The sequence below is a fragment of the Colobus angolensis genome, unplaced genomic scaffold, assembly GCF_000951035.1.
Source record: "Colobus angolensis palliatus isolate OR3802 unplaced genomic scaffold, Cang.pa_1.0 Scaffold107, whole genome shotgun sequence".
Classification (NCBI taxonomy): domain Eukaryota; kingdom Metazoa; phylum Chordata; class Mammalia; order Primates; family Cercopithecidae; genus Colobus; species Colobus angolensis.
This window is the reverse complement of record NW_012111697.1, coordinates 931,728-951,174: the sequence shown is the minus strand read 5'-3', so window position 1 is coordinate 951,174 and position 19,447 is coordinate 931,728. Positions and strand designations below refer to the sequence as shown.

At 45.0% G+C, this 19,447-nt stretch overlaps 1 protein-coding gene across 1 annotated transcript in view; it reads left to right on the top strand.

Moving 5' to 3' along the window:
- The window catches only part of CEP89 (centrosomal protein 89kDa), a 111,422-nt gene that overhangs the window by 53,450 nt on the left and 38,525 nt on the right, over positions 1-19,447 (top strand). The window contains exons 9-14 of the mRNA XM_011947333.1: positions 1,046-1,188; positions 5,634-5,684; positions 6,663-6,746; positions 9,379-9,482; positions 14,518-14,633; positions 17,659-17,839. Coding sequence (XP_011802723.1) covers positions 1,046-1,188; positions 5,634-5,684; positions 6,663-6,746; positions 9,379-9,482; positions 14,518-14,633; positions 17,659-17,839 — 679 coding nt within the window. The remainder of the gene's footprint in view (positions 1-1,045; positions 1,189-5,633; positions 5,685-6,662; positions 6,747-9,378; positions 9,483-14,517; positions 14,634-17,658; positions 17,840-19,447) is intronic.

Sequence of the window (19,447 nt, the reverse complement as noted above, 5' to 3'; positions counted from 1 at the left end):
TTTCACCCAGGTTGGACTACAGTGGGATGATCAGAGCTCACTATAACCTTGAACTCCCGGGCTCAAGTGATCCTCCCACCTCAGCCTCCCGAATAGCTGGGACTAAAGGTGAACGCCATCATGCCTGGCTAAGCTTTTTTTTTTTTTTTTTTTAAATAGCAATGAGGCCTCGTTGTGTTGACCAGGCTGGTCTCAAACTCCTGACCTCAAGAATTTTTCCTCCTTAGGTGCTCAAAGGGCTGGGTTTATAGGTATGAGCCACTGTGCATGGCCAAATTGCCCACTTTACATTGAGACACTTGACTTCTTTTCATTGATTTGCAGGAACTCCTTCCATATGAAAGATTTTATCCCTTTGTCATAGGTGTAATATTTTCTTAGTTTGTTGATAATTGGGCTAAATCTATAAAATGTTTTTCTTTTATGACTTATACCCTTGGCATTAGGTCATTTTTAACTCTAAAGTTATATAAATATTCACCAATATTTTCTCTATACTTTTTCTATTTATATAAAACTAATAATATAGCTTTAAGTAAGGTGGTATCAGTTTTTTCATATAGACCCTGCATAATTCTTATCTTAGGCACATTTATTTTTAGATACTGTATATTATTTGTGCTGTTACCTTGTGGGATCTATTTTCTGTTTTGTTTTCTAATAGGACATTGCTATTATGTGGGAAGGTTATTAGCTGTAATACATTTTCCATGTATTCTATATGATTTTTCAAAGCACATATTTTTATGTCATCTGAAACATGACTATTCCTTTCCAACTTGAAACTTTTATTTTACTTTATTATACATGCAAAAACTTCCACAAACTTCCAATATCATATTAACTATTCAGTTTTAAAAATGTTGTAACTTTTATTCATTCACACACACACAGAGACACAACACACACACACACACACACACACACAGTTCATTGCCTCTGAGAGTGAAAGAGGGAGGAAAAGCAAATGATTTGCAATTTAAATAAAATCTGGATAAATCTGACATTATTTCTTATAGTATAATACTAAATTTTTTTTCCCTAGTGGCTGCACCTGAATTACTTTATCTGCGAAAACAAGCTCAAGAACTGGTGGATGAAAATGATGGATTGAAAATGACTGTCCATCGTTTGAATGTAGAACTCAGTCGATATCAGACAAAATTCAGGCATTTGTCCAAGGAAGAGGTAATGTTTCCAATTGTGAAAATCAGCTTTTTGGATTTTTTAGCCTTTACTGTTGAACTGATTTCCAATCTTGAGAGGTTCTTATTTATTATAGTTTGATGTAAGAAAAGCTCTGTCCAAGGCACAATGTTTCTAAGAACCATTCTGCTTTTTGCCTTCTTCCCTCCCTTCTTCCCCATAATAAAGGCAATAAAGACTGTAAAACATTGAGACAATACAGAAGTGTACAAAGTAAAAGAGGCCGGACGAGGTGGCTCGTGCCTGTAATCCTAGCACTTTCAGAGGCTGAGGCTGGAGAATTGCTTGAGCTCTGGAGTTTGAGACCAGCCTGCGCGACATAGCGAGACCTAGTCTCTACAAATAAAAGATTTTTAAAACTTAGCTGAGCGTGGTGGCGCATGCCTGTAGCCACTCAGGAGGCTGAGAAAAGAGGATCTCTTGAGCATGGGAGGTCGAGGGTGCAGTGAGCTGAGATCACGCCACTGCACTCTGGCCTGGGTGACAGAGCAAGACCCTGTCTCGAAAATTTAAAAAAAAAAAAATAACAAAAGTAAAAGGATGAAAGTCTGTGTCGGCTGCTCCCTTCTCAGTCATGTTCCTGGAAGTTGCAGCTGTTGTCAGTGCATGAACTTGGAAAGGAAAGCAGAGTTTTCAGTTCTAAGAATAGTTGCAGAGTCCAACTCCACACACTCTCACTGAGCAGGTCACTGCATGAGATGCTGGGAGGAGTGCCAGATGAACCACTGCTCAGGTCCTTACTCTTACAGAGCTTGGGGCTATGAGGATGTGAGCAACACTGTGGATACAGGAGAGGGAGGCACTACTGGCTGGGCTCTTGCTGGGGTAGAGGGTGGGGGAGGCACACGGTGTTCTCCTGCAGCTCCTGGGAGTTCAGGCCTCATGGGCTTCTGAGTTGCTTTTTGAAGGAGGGCTTACATTTCTCTTATTTTTATTTTTTTAGTAACAGCTTTGAGATATAATTCACGTAGCATCCAATTCATACCCATTTAAAAAGTGTACCATTTAGTGGTTTTTATTGTAGTCACAGAATTATGCAACCATCACCACAATCAATTTTAGAGCACTTTTGTTAAATCAAGAAATGTCAGCTGGGCATGGTAGCTCACATCTGTAATCCCAGCACTTTGGGAGGCTGAGGTGGGCGAATCATTTGAAATCAGGCGTTCGAGACCAGCCTGACCAACGTGGTGAAACTCCATGTATACTAGAAATACAAAAAAATTAGCCAGACGTGGTCATGTGCACCTGTAATTCCAGCTACTTGGGAGGCTGAGGCAGAAGAATCACTTGAACTTGGGAGGCAGAGGTTGCAGTGAGCCGAGATCATGCCTCTGCACTCCAGCCTGGGTGACAAAGAGAGTGAGACTCCATCTCAAAAAAAAAAAAAAAAAAAGTGTCATACCTGTTGGGAATCACTCCCTACATTCCCCTGCTGCCCACTTCCTCCAACTCAGCCCCTGGTAGCCACTAATCTATTTTATGTCTCTTAATTTGCCAATTCTGAACATTTCATAGAAATGAAATTATACAAGACATGACTTTGTGTGACTGACTTCTTTCACTTAACATAATACTAACTTTTAAACAAAAACAAATAAAGTTGTTGGGGTCCTATAATTCAAAACCTGCTTGCTAGGTCAGGGCCTTCTGCAGGACCGTGGGGCAGGTAGACAGGCCCAGGGACAGCCTCCTCCCAAGTTGTCTTCTGCCCCGTGCAGATGCCACGTTCTCCATGACAGTCTTCCCTAATCAACCCAGCCAGAAGTGATTGATCTCTGTCTTTTTTTTTTTTTTTTTTCAGACACAGTCTCTGTCGCCCAGGCTGGAGTGCAGCAGCATGATCTCAGCTCACTGCAACCTCTACCTCCTGGGTTCAAGTGATTCTTGTTTCTCAGCCTCCTGAGTGGCTGGGATTACAGGCGTGTTCCACCGCGCCCAGCTAATTTTTGTATTTTTAGTAGAGATGGAGTTTCACCATGTTAGCCAGGTTGGTCTCGAACTCCTGACCTCAAACGATCCACCCTCCCTAGCCTCCCAAAGTGCTGGAATTACAGGCATGAGCCACCATGCCTGGCCCTCTGTCTCTTTTAAACAATTGCAGACTTTTGTTTGTAATCACTCTTAAGGCACTTGTAGCAGTCTACCGTATACTATTTTTGTATATCATGTTCATTTGTGTTAGTGGTATTTATTTCTGTTACTAGGTCGTATAATCCTTGAAAACAAGGGTTGCGTTGCAGTATCCATAATGATTTAGTGAGTTGCCAACGTTTGCAGAGTGAGTGAGTAATTACCTAGATACTAAGGTGTTCACGTTGGAAAGCTTTTGTGAAATAAATAATTATTTTGTTCAGGCCATTGATTCTGTACCAGATTTTCCCTCCTGCTGTAAACAAATGGAAAACCAGACAGAATATGTAATGCAAATGTTTAGAGATGTCAAACAGCAGGCAGTACCGGCCTATGACCCTCGAGAGCAGCAGGATAAATAGATGAGCCTGTGATCTGCTTTCTGTCAGGAGGCAGTCTCAGATCACAGAGCAGGGAGGAAGGGCTGGAGCTGAGCCCTTCCCTGAGTTCAACAGAGATGAGAGTCTGGGGAAGCTGAGGAGACTAGAATTTGTACGGCAAGAGTACCAGAAAGAAGGGAGTCCTGGAGAGAAAGAGCTACTTACATAAATCTGCATGGGGCTCCTTGGAGTCTTGTGGAATACCACCCTGCACATGTGTAGGATGAGACTCCAAGAGACTGGGCAGAAAATAAGAACAGGGAGCTGTGAGCTGCATGGTTCTCAGAGCTCACACAGCACTGGGAACCTTCAAGTTCTGCCCAGCTGCAATGGAGAGACCTTGCATTGAGTCAAGAGCACAGGAGGGCTATGCCCAAGGGGTACGGCTCAAAGAGCTTTTTAGGAAAGGTTACTACAGACCTACCATGACCAGGGTGAAAAAACAAGCCTCAGAAGTATGAAGGTGATCCACACAACTTAGGAGCTGAAAGAGAGAGAGAGAGAGAAAGAGAAAGGAGGGAGGAAGGAAGGAAGGGAGGAAGGAAAAGAAACCAGTACTCATTAAAGGAAGATAACAAAATCCAGACACTCAACAATGTGACATTAAAAAGTTCCATATCCAATGAAAACAGTCACTAGATATGTTCCAGATTTTAAAAGACTAAAAAGGGCTGGAGGCCAGATGCAGTGACTCACACCTATAATCCCAGCACTTTGGGAGGCTGAGGCGGGCAGATCACTTGAGGTCAGGAGTTCAAGACAAGCCTGGCCAATATGGTGAAACCCTGCTTCTACTAAAAATACAAAAATTAGCCAAGTGTGGTGGCACACACACCTGTAGTCCCAGCTACTCGGGGAGGCTAAGGCATGAGAATCTCTTGAACCTGGGAGGCAGAGGTTACAGTGAGCCAAGATCATACCGCTGTACTCCAGCCTGTGTGACAGAGTGAGACTCTGTCTCAAAAAAACAAAAAACAAAACAAAACAAAAAGGGCCAGGTGTGCTGGCTCATACTTGCAGTCCCAACACTGTGGGAAGCTGAGGCAGGAGGATCACTTCAGCCCAGGAGTTCAAGAGAAGCCTGGGCAACATGGTGAAACCCCATTTCTACAAAAAATACAAAAATTAGCCAGGTATGGTGGCATGTGCCTGTAGTCTGAGCTGCTCAGGAGGCTAAGGTGGGAGGATTGCTTGAGCCCAGGAGGCAGAAGTTGCAGTGAGCCGTGATCTCACCACTGCACTCCAGTCTGGGTGATGGAATGAGACCCTGTCTCAAAAAAAAAAAAAAAAAGGACATAAAAGACTTGACAGCTAAATGCAACATGTGACCCTGAACTGGATCCTTGATCAGAAAAGAACATTAGTGGGAAAATAGATGAAATTTGAAGATAACTTATAGGTTAGGTTACAAAATAGTATTATAGGCTACTCTAGGCACACTGCCTATGGGGTACCCCTGCTCTGCAAGGAGCAGTAATATATACACACATATATATGTATATATATATGAAAATATTATTATCAGTGTTGATTTCCTGATTTTCATGACAGTACTGTGGTTAAGTATATTAACGTTTTTGTTTTTAGGAAATACAAGTATTTAGAGGAAAAGGGGCATTATATCTGCAACTTACTCTCAAACATTTCAGAAAAAATATTTCTCTCATGTATACATACATACATAGAGATAGATAGATGGGAGGGTATATGGGAGAGTGGGTGGGTGGATGGATGGATGGATGGATGGATGGATGGATGGATGGATGGGTTGGTGGGCAGGTGGGTGGGTAGGCAGATGGATAGACAGATAAATGCATAGATGGGCAATGCCCAGTCTAGATTAAGAACATCTAAGACTTGAAATTTCAGAAGAAGTGTGGTTTAACTTGTCTTCAATATTTGTTTTGTTCTTAGAGCTTAAATATTGAAGGCCTCCCATCCAAGGGCCCTATACCACCCTGGTTGGTAAGTGGAAGTTATTTAATTTCAGGCCCATATTTTCAGGCTGTATTTGCATAGCTATTAAAAACCATTTCAGGCCAGGCACGGTGGCTCATGTCTGTAATCCCAGCACTTTGGTAGGCTGAGGCGGGTGGATCGCTTGAGGTCAAGGGCTCAAGACCAGCCTGGCCAACATGGTGAAACCCTGTCTCTACTAAAAATACAAAAATTAGCCGAGCATGATGGTGCATGCCTATAGTCCCAGCTACTTGGGAGGCTGAGGCAGGAGAATCACTTGAACCCGGGAGGTGGAGGTTGCAGTGAGCTGAGATCACGCCACTGCACTCCAGCCTGGGCGGCAGAGTGGGAATAGCTTCGGGCAACGGAGCTCATTCTAACCGCAGGAGGCCAAGCCTGTGCGGGTGTTGTAGATGCCTCCTATGCCCCCTGCATTCCTCTGGGTTCCTCATTTAAGTGTCCGTATAGATCCCTGAAATTGGAAGGATCCAGCAAAAGAAATGTTGGTTGTTCTGGGATCCTGAGCTAGGAGGGTCCTTAAAAAACAATAACAACAGCAACCAAAGAAACCATTTCAAAAAAGTGTAACTTCTTGCCATTTAAAAATTTGCTGGTTGTGTTTAAATGTAAGAAATATGTTAACCTTCTTATTTTTTTTCCTTTTTTTTTTTTGAGACAGAGTCTCGCTCTGTCGCCCAGGCTGGAGTGCAGTGGCGTGATCTCGGCTCACTACAAGCTCTGCCTCCCGGGTTCACGCCATTCTCCTGCCTCAGCCTCATGAGTAGCTGGGACTACAGGCGCCCGCCACCACGCCCGGCTAATGTTTTGTATTTTTAGTAGAGACGGGTTTTCACCGTGTTAGTCAGGATGGTCTCGATCTCCTGACCTCGTGATCCACCGCCTCGGCCTCCCAAAGTGCTAGAATTACAGTCATGAGCCACTGTGGCTGGCCTATATTAACCTTCTTTTACTGTCTATCTTCAGTTGAATGTAAAGTACCTGTCACCATTGTTGCTGGCTTATGAAGATATAATGAAAGAGAAGGACGAGCTCAATGCCACCCTCAAGGTAGGCTGGCAAATGTCTCAGAAGAGACAAGATTTATAAAATATAGGACTGCTTCAAATTTTATAGAAACATTTTGAATGTAGGTATACCCAGCATATGATAGATAATCAAATGTTTATTAGACGACAGAAAAGAGGAAGGAAGGAGTGTGGCAGGGTGGGATGGAGGGAGGGAGGGAAAGAAGGAAGAGGGGAGGAAGTAAGGGAGTGATTGGCAGAGCAGAAGGGGTGGATAGGGAGTGAGGGGAGAATTATGGAGGGTCAGAGCAGTGCTGCATGAGAAGCCATGGCTTTCTGGACAGCCAGCCCATATGGGCTGAGATCTGGGGATGCAGGGAAGACAGCAGTGGGGAAGCGCTTCTTTCTGGTACTCTGCAGCTGCAAACGCCACCATTAGAAGGGCCATTTGTGCTGGGCACTGTGACTCATGCCTGTAATCTCAGCACTTTGGGAGGCCAAGGTGGGTGGATCACACGAGGTCAGGAGATCGAGACCATCCTGGCCAACATGGTGAAACCCTGTCTCTATTAAAAATACAAAAATTAGCTGGTGTGGTGGCACGTGCCTGTAATCCCAGCTCTTTGGGAGGCTGAGGCAGGAGAATGGCTCGAACCGGGGAGTTGGAGGTTGCAGTGAGCTGGCATTGCATCACTGCACTCCAGCCTGGTGACGGGGTGAGATTCCGTCTCAAAAACAAAACAAAAAAGAAGGGCTATTTGGGCACACATGGGAAGGAAAGGCTGGAGATGTTTTAGACAAACTTAGATGCTTCTTAATTCTAGGATGAGCTGACCCTAGGGAAGTCCGATTGCTGAGCTGTTGGAAATGGAGAAGAAGTGAGGTTTTTATCCATTTCTGCCTTGTCCACCGCCGTTTTGTGGGAATGGCTTTTGGCAGTGGAGCTCATTCTAACCGCAGGAGGCCAAGCCTGTGCGGGTGTTGGAGAGGCTTCCTGTGCCTCCTGCATTCCTCTGGGTTCCTCATTTAAGTGTCCACATAGATCCCTGAAATTGGAAGGATCCAGTGAAAGAAATGTTGGTTGTTCTGGGATCCTGAGCTGGGAGGGTCCTTTAAGAGGCTCCCAGCTTGTTTCTCGTCAGTGATGCTGTCCCATGTCCATGTCCCATGGAAAGGAATTTTAATCCTTTTCATTTAGACTTAGTGTTGGATGTTTAATTTTCTAAGAGCATGAATGAATCTTGTACTAATTGAGTATATAACAGTCCTAATAACTAATAATATTATTATTTTGGTGCTCCTTCTAAATCAGGGTCAGCACACACTTTCTGTAAAGGGCAAGTTAATAAGTACTTTAGGCTTTGGAGGCCATGCAGTTTCTGTTTGCTCCTGCTGAGCCCTGCTGTTGCACCATGAAAGCAGCTGAGGATAACATGTAAATAATGGGCGAGGCCATGTTCCAATAAAACTTTATAAAAACAGCCAGCTGGTTTGCACACTTTAGTTTGCCTGACCCCTGTTCCAAAAAAGTCACATGGACTGCCAGCAGTGAGTGAGTGTGTCTGGGTGGAGGGATGAAAGGAGAAGTTACTTGGTAGTGCTGCTTTAACTTAAAAGAGTGTAAGCATAAACATCTGACAGCTGGCAGTAGAATATTTTAGAGGCACACCAGAGTAAATATTGGCACCTCAGATTCTCACCAAAGGACAGTGCAGGACACAGAAACTGGAAAAGGCCTGATGGCAGAGGCTCAGCTGAAGTGTCACAGACTGTTGGGAGCTGAAACAGACATAGACTGTTAGGCATCAAAACCGGCCCAGCGACAGACCTCGTGTTGCGGCTAATGGCCAGTTAAGCTCTGCAGACTGATGACCCTAGTAAGACACTTTCTCATGGTTGTCATGGACAAAACTAATAGCCTTGGCTGGACGTGGTGGCTCATGCCTCTAATCCCAGCATTTTGGGAGGCTGAGGCAAGAAGATTGCTTGAGCCTAGGAGTTCAAAAGCAGCCTTGAGTAACATGGCGAAACCTTGTCTATATACAAAATACAAAAATTAGCCATGCGTGGTGGCACAGATACTTGGTAAGCTGAGGTGGAAGGATCACTTGAGCCTAGGAGGTTGAGGCTGCAGTGAGCCATGATTGCACTACTGCACTCTAGCCTGGGCGACAAAGCAAGACCCTGTATAAAAAAAAAAAAAAAAAAATTAAGAGCTTCCTTCAACTCCCACACTAACTAACCCCTTCCCCACCAAATCTAGCTTTAATTAAGGATGAAAAGATCTTATTTTTTGTATTAAAAACCTCCAATTTATTATCCTGCATCTTTAAAAAAAGGAAAAATGTCAGTGTTGATGGGCATCTCTGCCTTTTCTATCATTATTCGGCAGCTAGAGAACAATGTTAGCAAATTAGGAATCCAATATTGAAAGCCCAGGTTCTTTGCCTCTTGTACTTGGCCTTGCATTTGGTCCTAGTGCTTTCTCACTAGACTGTAGGCTCCCTGAGAGCAGGCACCACCTGTGCTGGTACCGAGAGTTGAAGGTTGGCCTATTGTGAGACCTTGCTAAATGGCTGTTACCATTTGATTTTAGCCACCGCAGCAGCACCAGAACTGAGGAATATAGATGCGTGGGTATGTGTGTGTTATAATTTACGTGCATTTTATTTCAGGAGGAAATGAGAATGTTTAGGATGCGAGTCCAAGAAGTGGTGAAAGAAAATGAAGAATTGCACCAAGAGTTAAATAAGAGTAGTGCTGTTACCAGTGAGGAATGGCAAGTGGCATTGTGTTTCTGCTCTTTTGCTAACTTAAAACAAATGATAATAAGAAAATATGTTATAAAATTATCAAATACATAATTACATTCTTAACTAAAATATTTTAAGGGAGAGTGTCTAAGAAATTAATAAAATGAATAAAACCCTAATAAATTATTCTAAACTTATATTTTAAAGATGACTTTTAAAATTCTAAGTAGGTTCTCAAACCTGAAATATAGTTGCTTTCTGCTTTTATTTTCTGAGGTGGTATTTTTCTAGGGTGATTTTTCCATCTCAGACCTGGAGAGTCTTGTCCCTTCTTAGGCCCCAACGATGGCTCCCAGGGTTTGAGAATGGAAAGCTCAAAATGGCCTCCCAAAACAGAAAGCTCATGAGGCTTGCATGACCAGCTCCCATCTGCCCTGCCCTGGCAGATTCCCTGACAACTGAGGTTGCCCCACTTCCAACCTGTCCTTCCTCCGAAAGCCCCTGTGCACTGCTCACCCTCTAGGGTCCTACTGGAATGGCGCTTGTCTATAGTGCTGCCTTCAGGAGAGGCCATTATTGCTCCCTTGTCTCTGTTTCTCTTCCCTTCTCTCTTCTCTCTTCTCTTCTCTTCTCTTCTCTTCTCTTCTCTTCTCTTCTCTTCTCTTCTCTTCTCTTCTCTTCTCTCCTCTCCTCTCCTCTCCTCTCCTCTCCTCTCTTCTCCTCTCTTCTCCTCTCCCTTTTCTTTTCTTTTCTTTTAGAGACAGAGTCTCGCTATGTTGCCCAGGCTGGAGTGCAGTGGCGTGATCTCGGCTCACTGCGACATCTGCCTCCCGGGTTCAAGCAATTCTCCTGCCTCAGCCTCCTGAGTAGCTGGGATTACAGGTACTTGCCCCCATGCCCAGCTAATTTTTGTATTTTTAGTAGAGGTGGGGTTTCACCATGTTGGCCAGGCTGGTCTCGAACTCCTGACCTCATGTGATCTGCCTGCCTTGGCCTCCCAAAATGCTGGGATTATAGGCATGAGCCATCGTGCCCGGCGTCTCTGTTTCTTAAGTTGTTTTAGAGTTAGGGTCTCACTCTGTCACCCAGGCTGGAGTTCAGTGGCTCTGTCATAGCTCACTGCAGCCTCAACCTCCTGGGCTCAAGCCATCCTCCCACCTCAACCTCCCAAGTAGCTGGGACTACAGGTGTGCCCTACCATGCCCAGCCATTTTTAAAATTTTTCATAGAGACAGAGTCTCACTATGTTACCCAAGCTGGTCTCAAACTCTTGGGCTCCAGTGATCCTCCCGTCTTGGCCTCCCAAAGTGCTGGCATTGCAGGCATGAGCCACTGCACCCGGCCCCTTGTCTCCAGTTCTGATGTACCCCTAAACACATGCCCTGTCCCAGTACCTGCCACACTGTGCCTGCCTATCCTGTCTGCCTCCACATCTGCCTCCATCTTCTCCTTTGTGAACTCCGCAAGGGCAGGAACCAGTGTCCTACTCATTTTTGTGTGTGGCCTGGCATCTAGCACAGCAACAGCAAATGCCTATTAACTGAATTAGAGAAAGTATATGTCTTGAAAAGCCTAAAAGCAATATCTAGGCAGGACTAAGAAAACAAAAATTACTCACTTTGAGTAGGTATGTTATATTTAGTGTTTTCAAATGCCTTAACATCACTGGAAAAAAATGAAGTATTTTCTATATGTGATGTTTAGAAATCTGGAATTGAGTCAACAGCACTCTTATCATTGGCTCTTCCTGATTTTGTAGTCACTGATGCGTCAGGTGGGACTGGCCCAGGCAACTCCTGGGTCTTGGTGCTCTGTGACCTCCCTGGCTGAGCTTGGATTTTCTTCCGTCAGGGTTCCTAGTGTGTCTCCCCTCACACCCTCCTTGAACAGTGGCCTGGAAAGCAACTTAGCCAGGCTGGGGCTCAAGAGACCTCGTCAGATTCTGGAACCCCAGATTCCTTCCCTAGCCTTGTATATGGCCACAAATCCAACTTGTCTGTGTTTCCTTAAAATAAAATCAACGAAACACAGGAAAGAAAGGCAGGCCCTGCTTTCAAATGCTTTCAAGGGGCTCAAGAGATCTTGTCAGATTCTGGAACCCCATGTTCCTTCCCTAGCCTTGTATATAGCTACAAATCCAACTTGTCTGCATTTCCTTAAACTAAATTCAATGAAACAAAGGAAAGAAAGGCAGGCCTTGCTTTCAAATCCACAGCCCCGCAGTGTTCCCCAATCCTGTGTTTGTCGGGATTTGAAATCTGCCCTTTGCTCTAGCATGATGGCCCACACCAGCGTGGGGAGAGCATCAGGCTTGCTCAGGGCCTCCCTGAGCAATTCTTTGAATTCACTGCCCTCAAGCTGCAGGAGGGTCTCTGGGCTCTGGAGCATCACACTTGGTGGGCAGAGCTCCTTGCTGCTCTCAGTACCTACACACATGCACGGCTGCTAAACCTGCATGCAGCACTTGGTACATAGACTTCACACTTCAGCAGACGCTTTCTTTCTTTTTTTCTTATTTTTTTGAGACAAAGTCTTGCTCTGCCGTCCAGGCTAGAGTGCAGTAGCGTGATCTCGACTCACTGCAACCTCCACCTCCCGGGTTCAAGTGATTCTCCTGCCTCAGCCTCCCGAGTACCTGGGATTACAGGCGCCCACCACTATGCCTGGCTAATTTTTTTTTGGATTTTTAGTAGAGATGACGTTTCACCACGTTGGACAGGCTAGTCTCCAACTCCTGACCTCAGGTGATCCACCTGCCTCGGCCTCCCAAAGTGCTGGGATTATAGGCATGAACCACCACACCTGGCCCAGCAGACGCTTTCTGCTTGGTTGCCAGTAATTTCTCAATGAACTTCTGGGCTGCAAGTAAAGTTTGTATGTTTCTTTTCCTAACTTCCCCTGAATCACTGGCTAACCTCAGGCTTAATGGGTCTGTTTCTTTCTCTATAAAATAAGAGGGAGGCTGGACGCAGTGACTCATGCCTATAATCCCAGCACTTTGGGAGGTTGAGGCGGGAGGATCAGTTGAGGCCAAGAGTTTGAGACCAGTGTGGCCAACATGGTGAAACTGCTTCTCTACTAAAAATATAAAAATTAGCCAGACATGGTGGCGCATGCCTGTAATCCCAGCTACTCGGGAGGCTGAGGCGAGAGAATCACTTGAGCCCAGGAGGCGGAGGCTGCAGTGAGCCTAGATCGTGCCACTGTACTCCAGCCTGGGTAACAGAGTGAGGCCCTGTCTCAAATAATAATAAAATAAATAAATAAAACAAAATAAGAGGGAGTGTTGAACCAAATCTGAGATTTTGAACTTTTTTTTAGGAATGGGGGATCAATCCCTTTCATTTTAAAAAGAAATGGCTCAGGCTCAGTGGTTCACCCCTGTAATCCTAATGCTTTGGGAGGCTGAGGTGGGAGGAGCACTTGGGGCCAGGAGTTCGGGGCTACAGTGAGCTATGATCACACCACTGTGCACCAGCCTAAGTGACAGAATAAGATCTTGTCTCAAAAACAAAACAAAAACAAAAACACAACAATTAAAAATTAGCTGGGCATGATGGCATGCACTGTAGTCCTAGCTAGTCAGAAGGCTGAGGCAGGAGGATCTGTTAAGTCCAGGAATTCAAGGCCACAGTGAGCTCTGATGGTGCCACTGTACTCCTGTCCTGCCTGGGTGACAGAGCAAGACCTTGTTTCTAAAAAATAAAAAATAAAATGAATGCAGGGAGGGAGAAAGGAAGGAATGAACAAATAAAGAAAAAGTCTTATAAATTAGTCCAAAACGCAGCCGGGCATGGTGGCTCACGCCTGTGATCCCTGCACTTTGGGAGGCCGAGGCGAGTGGGTCACCTGAGGTCAGGAGTTTGAGACCAGGCTGGCCAACATGGAGAAACCCTGTCTCTACCAAAAAATACGAATACAAAAATTAGCTTGGTGTGGTGATGCATGCCTGTAATCCCAGATACTCAGGAAGCCGAGGTGGAGGTTGTAGTGCGCCAAGATCTCACCACTGCACTCCAGCCTGGGCAACAGAATGAGACCCTATCTCTCAATAAATAAATAAGTAAATAAATAAATAAATAAGTCTAAAACATAAAACAGACCATCGTGGAGCTGCCCAGTTTGTGGCGGGAATGAGGAGGCTAGCACAGACCAGTTTTGGGTGAGCCCCCTCCTGACAGCATGGCAGCCCACTCCATGGGTGCTGGTAGCAGGCAAGAGACACCCCCACAGTGCTCAGGAGCCAGTCAGTGCATAGCCACTGTTGGGGCCACACCATTGTTACAGCCTGACTCCTTTCATCTTGTCTGTTTCCTTCCTCCTCCTTACCTTTAGGGTTTCAAGTGGAAAATCGAGATTGTTTACTGCTTTAGTAAGTAAACTTACCACCCAGTGTACTTTGGGTGGTCAACATTTCACTAGATGATTTCTAAGGTCCCTTCAGCAATCAGAATTTGTGATCTTGAGGACTGAGCTGGGCTGGAGTTTACATTGCACTGGAAGGAGAGGATTTGCTTGTGCCTGAGAGGAAGGCTGGGGCAGATTCATACAGTTCTAAGAAACCATTTCAAAGTCTGCTAACAGAGTCTTTTTTTTTTTTTTTTTTTGCAAATATGCTACTGATTACAAAGGAGTATTTTAAAATTAAAATGGGAACTTACTAAATTCTTTAAATATGTTCCATATGGGCTTCGGAATAATATAGTGGGTGGCAGGACTGGAGGTTTATACATATGAAACCTCATCAGCCATTTAGTGACTATTCAAGCTGGGTACTGTGCACATGTGAGTCTCCTACTCTATCCTCTTTACTTCTGTACATGTTTGAAATTCTACATCTGAAAGCGTTTCTGAAGCAGTCCGTAATTCAGACTCGCGGCTGTCCTTCCCCAACTGACTGCAAATGGCAGGATTTGCTGCTGTGTTAATATGTTTAACATGGAGACATGGCTTGATATTCATTACCTATAATGCACCCATTGCCTCCTTTTAGATTCCAGAGTGTTTCTGTAACCATTCAGCACCTGAATCACAGTATTTCATCTTGTAAATCAATTGCAGGCGTCAGCTTCAGACTCAAGCAAAACTGGTTTTAGAGGAAAACAAGTTGTTGCTGGAGCAGTTGGAGATTCAGCAAAGGAAAGCCAAGGACAGCCACCAGGAGCACCTCCAAGAAGGTGAGGTCCTTCCAGCGAGGACTGGCCATGCAGTGATGTCACTATTGTCATTTTACCCTTCTATCTCCCTCCTGCTGGGGGCCCCAATTGAAAATGAGAGAAGTCGTGTTTTACATTCTTTTTTTTTTTTTTTTTTTTGAGGCGGAGTCTCGCTCTGTCACCCGGCCTGGAGTGCAGTGGCCGGATCTCAGCTTACTGCAAGCTCCGCCTCCCGGGTTTACGCCATTCTCCTGCCTCAGCCTCCCGAGTAGCTGGGACTACAGGCGCCGCCACCTCGCCCGGCTAGTTTTTGTATTTTTAGTAGAGACGGGGTTTCACCGTGTTAGCCAGGATGGTCTCGATCTCCTGACCTCGTGATCCGCCCGTCTCGGCCTCCCAAAGTGCTGGGATAACAGGCTTGAGCCACCGCGCCCGGCTGTGTTTTACATTCTTAACTGAAATGTGGCTGTTTATAACCTTTCACGTCATTACCCTCAATGCATAGATAGCTTTTTCATACTCCACAGTGTCTCTCATCATCCCACGGGTTTGTAAATCACTCGCAGGGATAGTGCTAGACTCAGCAGAACTGGTTTTGGGGTAAAATAGTACCTTAGAAATGGGAAAGATCATGCGAGGTAAACATCTGAAATAACACAGGGTCTCTTCCCAGATGTTTGTTGGATGAGTAAATAAGCAGAACTGTTCACGTTCTAAACAGTTCCCCTGTGTCCTTCCTTCCTTCAGTGCTGCGGGCATGGGAGGCGACAGCTCTGCAGATTAGATCTCTGTCAGACGCCTTCCGAGAGCATCCCTCTTCCCGTGCCTTCCCATGCACTCTCCCAACCCCTAGGAGCTTCACGGTCTGTGACAGTACACAACTGTAAGGAGGCCAGGCTAAGAGTCATCGCTTCTGCTTTAAAACCACAATGTATGAGTACAAAAGATAGTGGCATTTTTTCCCTTTGTTTTACTGATTTTTCTTTCCTAGTGAAGAATGGCATAGGCTGGGAAACTGAAGCACAAGTCATCTTGCATGAGGCCGTGGCACCCCAAGAAGCAGATGGAGGTTTTCCCCTCTCCAGCTGCTTTTGGAATGGCAGCCCCTTCCACGCCATGGCAGGTCCATGAGCAGCCCCTGCTGTTGCTGCAGTTGCGGGGCTAGCACTTCCTGTTTCTGAGAACCAGGTTGTGTTTAAAGATGAGAGCATCTCCCAGAGAGGTACACAGGACTTTCCTCCCTGTGATTTCTCCTGAGACCTGTGTGGCCCAGGAGTATTTGCCTTTACTCTGGCATTGTTAAGGGGAGAGGGGAACAGAGTTGTGGAGCCTCTTATCTTTGTTTTCAGGGTTAGGGATGACATTAGTTTCCTATTTACTGAGCTTAATTTTCTTGAACATACCAGATCTGAACAGAAAGAGGATTTCTGGTCACATGGGGCAGGGAAAACCTTTTGACCTGTATGATTCAGTGAGTTGCCTGTGCTGTTTTCCCATTGCCCAGAAACAGCCATTCACTTTGACCAATTAGATATTTTCTTTTTTTTTTTTCTTGTTTTGAGACAGTCTCACTCTGTTGCCCAGACTGGAGTAGAGTGGCATGATCTAGACTCACTGCAACCTCTGCCTTCCAGGTTCCAGTGATTCTCCTGTCTCAGCCTCCCGGGTAGCTGGGATTACAGTCACGTGCCACCACTCGCAGCTAATTTTTGTATTTTCAGTAGAGGGGGTTTCACCATGTTGGCCATGCTGGTCTTGAACTCCTGACCTCAAGTGATCCACCCACCTTGGCCTCCCAAAATGCTAGGATTGCAGGCGTGAGCCACTATGCCCAGTCACCAGTTAGATATTTTCATAGAGTAGAGAGATGTACAGTTTTATGCTACAATAAATACCTCTAAGTGCTAGTGTCAGCAGATGCTCAGGAAATGTCTTATTACATACAACTATGTAACACAGGATGAAAATATTTATGACTTACTTTAGATACAGGACATAAAATAAAAGTTTAATGAGGAAAGGCAAGGAAAATAATAAATCCAGTTCTTAGTTTAACCATGTTTGATGTCCTTAAAAATCCTGAAAATCTTGTAGCTTTAGGGACAATGTTATGACATATGCTTGCATACTCGTGTGTGATTTAAGGCTTCAGTCTTAGGAAAGTCAGTTAGTTGAAGACTGGAATCATTTTTGGTAAAATATTATAGTGGATTTTATTTTTAAAAGTATATATTTAGTGAGTGCTTAATGTAGAGATAGTAATTTCTTTTGGCTTTTTTGGTTTTTGTTTTTGGAGACAAAGTCTCACTGTGTCATCCAGGCTGGAGTGCGGTGGCCCAGTCACGGCTCACTGTAGTCTTGAACTCCTGGGCTAAAGCAGACCTCCTGCCTCAACCTCCCGGATATCTGGGACCACAGACGCATGTCACCATGCCCTGCTTATTTTTAAATTTTTATGTAGAGATGGGGTTTCACTATGTTACCCAGGCTGGTCTGAAACTCCTGACCCCAAGTAATCCTCCCCTCAGCCTCCCAAAGGGCTGGGTTTACAGGTATGAGTCACTGTGCCCAGTAGGGACAGTAATTTGTAAGGACAAAGCCTTTGGTGTTAATTTATAACACTCCAAAAGATCTTTTTTTTTTTTTTTCTGAGAGAGTCTCATTCTGTTGGCAAGGCTAGAGTGCGGTGGCATGATCTCAGCTCACTGCAGCCTTTGCCTCCTGAGTTCAAGTGTTTCTCGTGCCTCAGCCTCCTGAGTAGCTGGGATTACAAGCACCCACCATCACGCCTGGCTAATTTTTGTATTTTTAGTAGAGACAGGGTTTCACCAACTTGACCAGGCTGGTCTTGAACTCCTGACCTCGTGATCCACCTGCTTCAGCCTCCCAAAGTGCTGGGACAGGTGTGAGCCATCACGCCCAGCCCAGAAGATCTTTAAAAGGTCATTTTTATCAGCTGACTTTCATTAGTATTTCCTAATAGCCAATAATTGTGTTTTATGAGGTCTTCTGTGCCAAGTTTTTATCCTTCTCTTTTGATTTTCAGTTTCTAGGCTGACTAAACAACTAATGCTCCTGGAGACGAAAACCCAAGGCCAGGAAAAGGAGCTGGTGGAGAACAGGGAACAGCTGGAGATTTTACGTGCCAAATGCCGAGAACTCAAAACACACTCGGATGGCAAAATTGCAATGGAAGTTCATAAATCAATTGTAAATGAATTAAAAAGGTAAGGATTTAATGTTTTGCCTTTTGTTTTTTTCCAAGACAGGGTCTTTCTGTGTTGCTCAGCCTGGTCCCAAACTCCTGGGCTCAAGTGATCTGCCCATCCCAGCCTCTCAAAGTTTTAGGATTACAGGCATGAGCCACCGTGCCCAGCTGATTTAATGACTTTTCGAGTATAATGAGTCACTCTGCCTGTGGTTATAGGCCGAATGGAGAGAGGTTGCTCAGTTCAGTTCTTTCTGGGTTTCTTCACCTACGGTCATGCACAGCAGAGCAGCACAGGTGTCTGAAAGTGAGAATGGGACTTTTTTTTTTTTGAGACGGACTCTCACTCTGTTGCCCAGGCTACAATGCAGTGGCGCAATCTCAGCACACTGTAACCTCCACCTCCTGGGTTCAAGCGATTCTCCTGCCTCAGCCTCCTGAGTAGCTGAGATTACAGGGGTGCTTCACCATACCTGGCTAATTTTTGTATTTTTGGTAGAGACGGGGTTTCACCGTGTTGACCAGGCTGGTCTCAAACTCCTGACCTCAAGTGATCTGCCTCCCTTGGCCTCACCTCCCAAAGTGCTGGAATTACAGGTCTGAGCCATCATACCCAGCCTGACTTTCTTTTTCTTTTAATAACTTTGGTAATAAATGGTAAATTAAAGTAGGGCCTGGCTCTCCTTGAGGGCTGCAGTCTGCACTTTGTGTGTGATTTTTTTTTTCATGCTGTTTTGGCCTTTGTTAATTTTAGAACCAAAGGCAATTTAAAATAGTGGAACTGGGCTGGGAGTGGTGCCTCATGCCTATAATCCCAACACTTTGAGAGGCAGAGGCAGGCAGGTCACTTGAACCCAGAAGTTTGAGACCAGCCTGGGCAAAATGGCGAAACCACATGTCTAAAAAAAAAAAACGAAAACTATAGGGACATGCCCACCTGGCTACAATATATTTTTAAGTAAGGAGTTTAGGTTTTAAAACAGCATGTAGAAAATGATTACAATTTTATTTTTTAAGAAGTGTATGTGGTGGCCGGGCGCGGAGGCTCACGCTTGTAATCCCAGCACTTTGGGAGGCCGAGTTGGGTGGATCACCTGAGGAGAGGAGTTTGAGACCAGCCTGGCCAACCTGGTGAAACCCTGTTTCTGCTAAAAGTACAAAAATTAGCCAGGCATGGTGGCAGGCACCTGTAATCCCCGCTACTTGGGAGGCTGAGGCAGGATAATTGCTTGAACCCGGGAGGCGGAGGTTGCAGTGAGCCGAAATCGCACCACTGCACTCCAGCCTGGGAGACAAGAGCGAGACTTTGTCTCAAAATAAAAAAGAAGTGTGTATGTGTGTGTAACCAGCTGTAACAGTTTGCCTGGGACTGAGGGGTTTCCCGGGATGTGGGACTTTTAGTGCTAAAACTAGGAATGTCCTAGGCAAAGTGAAATGAGTTGATCATTCTAGTATGTATGTATAAATGTATGTGTTTGTATAATTACATGTGTATGTGTGTGTATATATAATATATATACATATGTATGGTATGTATGTAATTGGTAATTGGCCAATTGGTAATAGTCTGGGTGGGAGGATTGCTTGAGCCTAGGAGTTTGAGATCAGCCTGGGCAACATTGTGGAA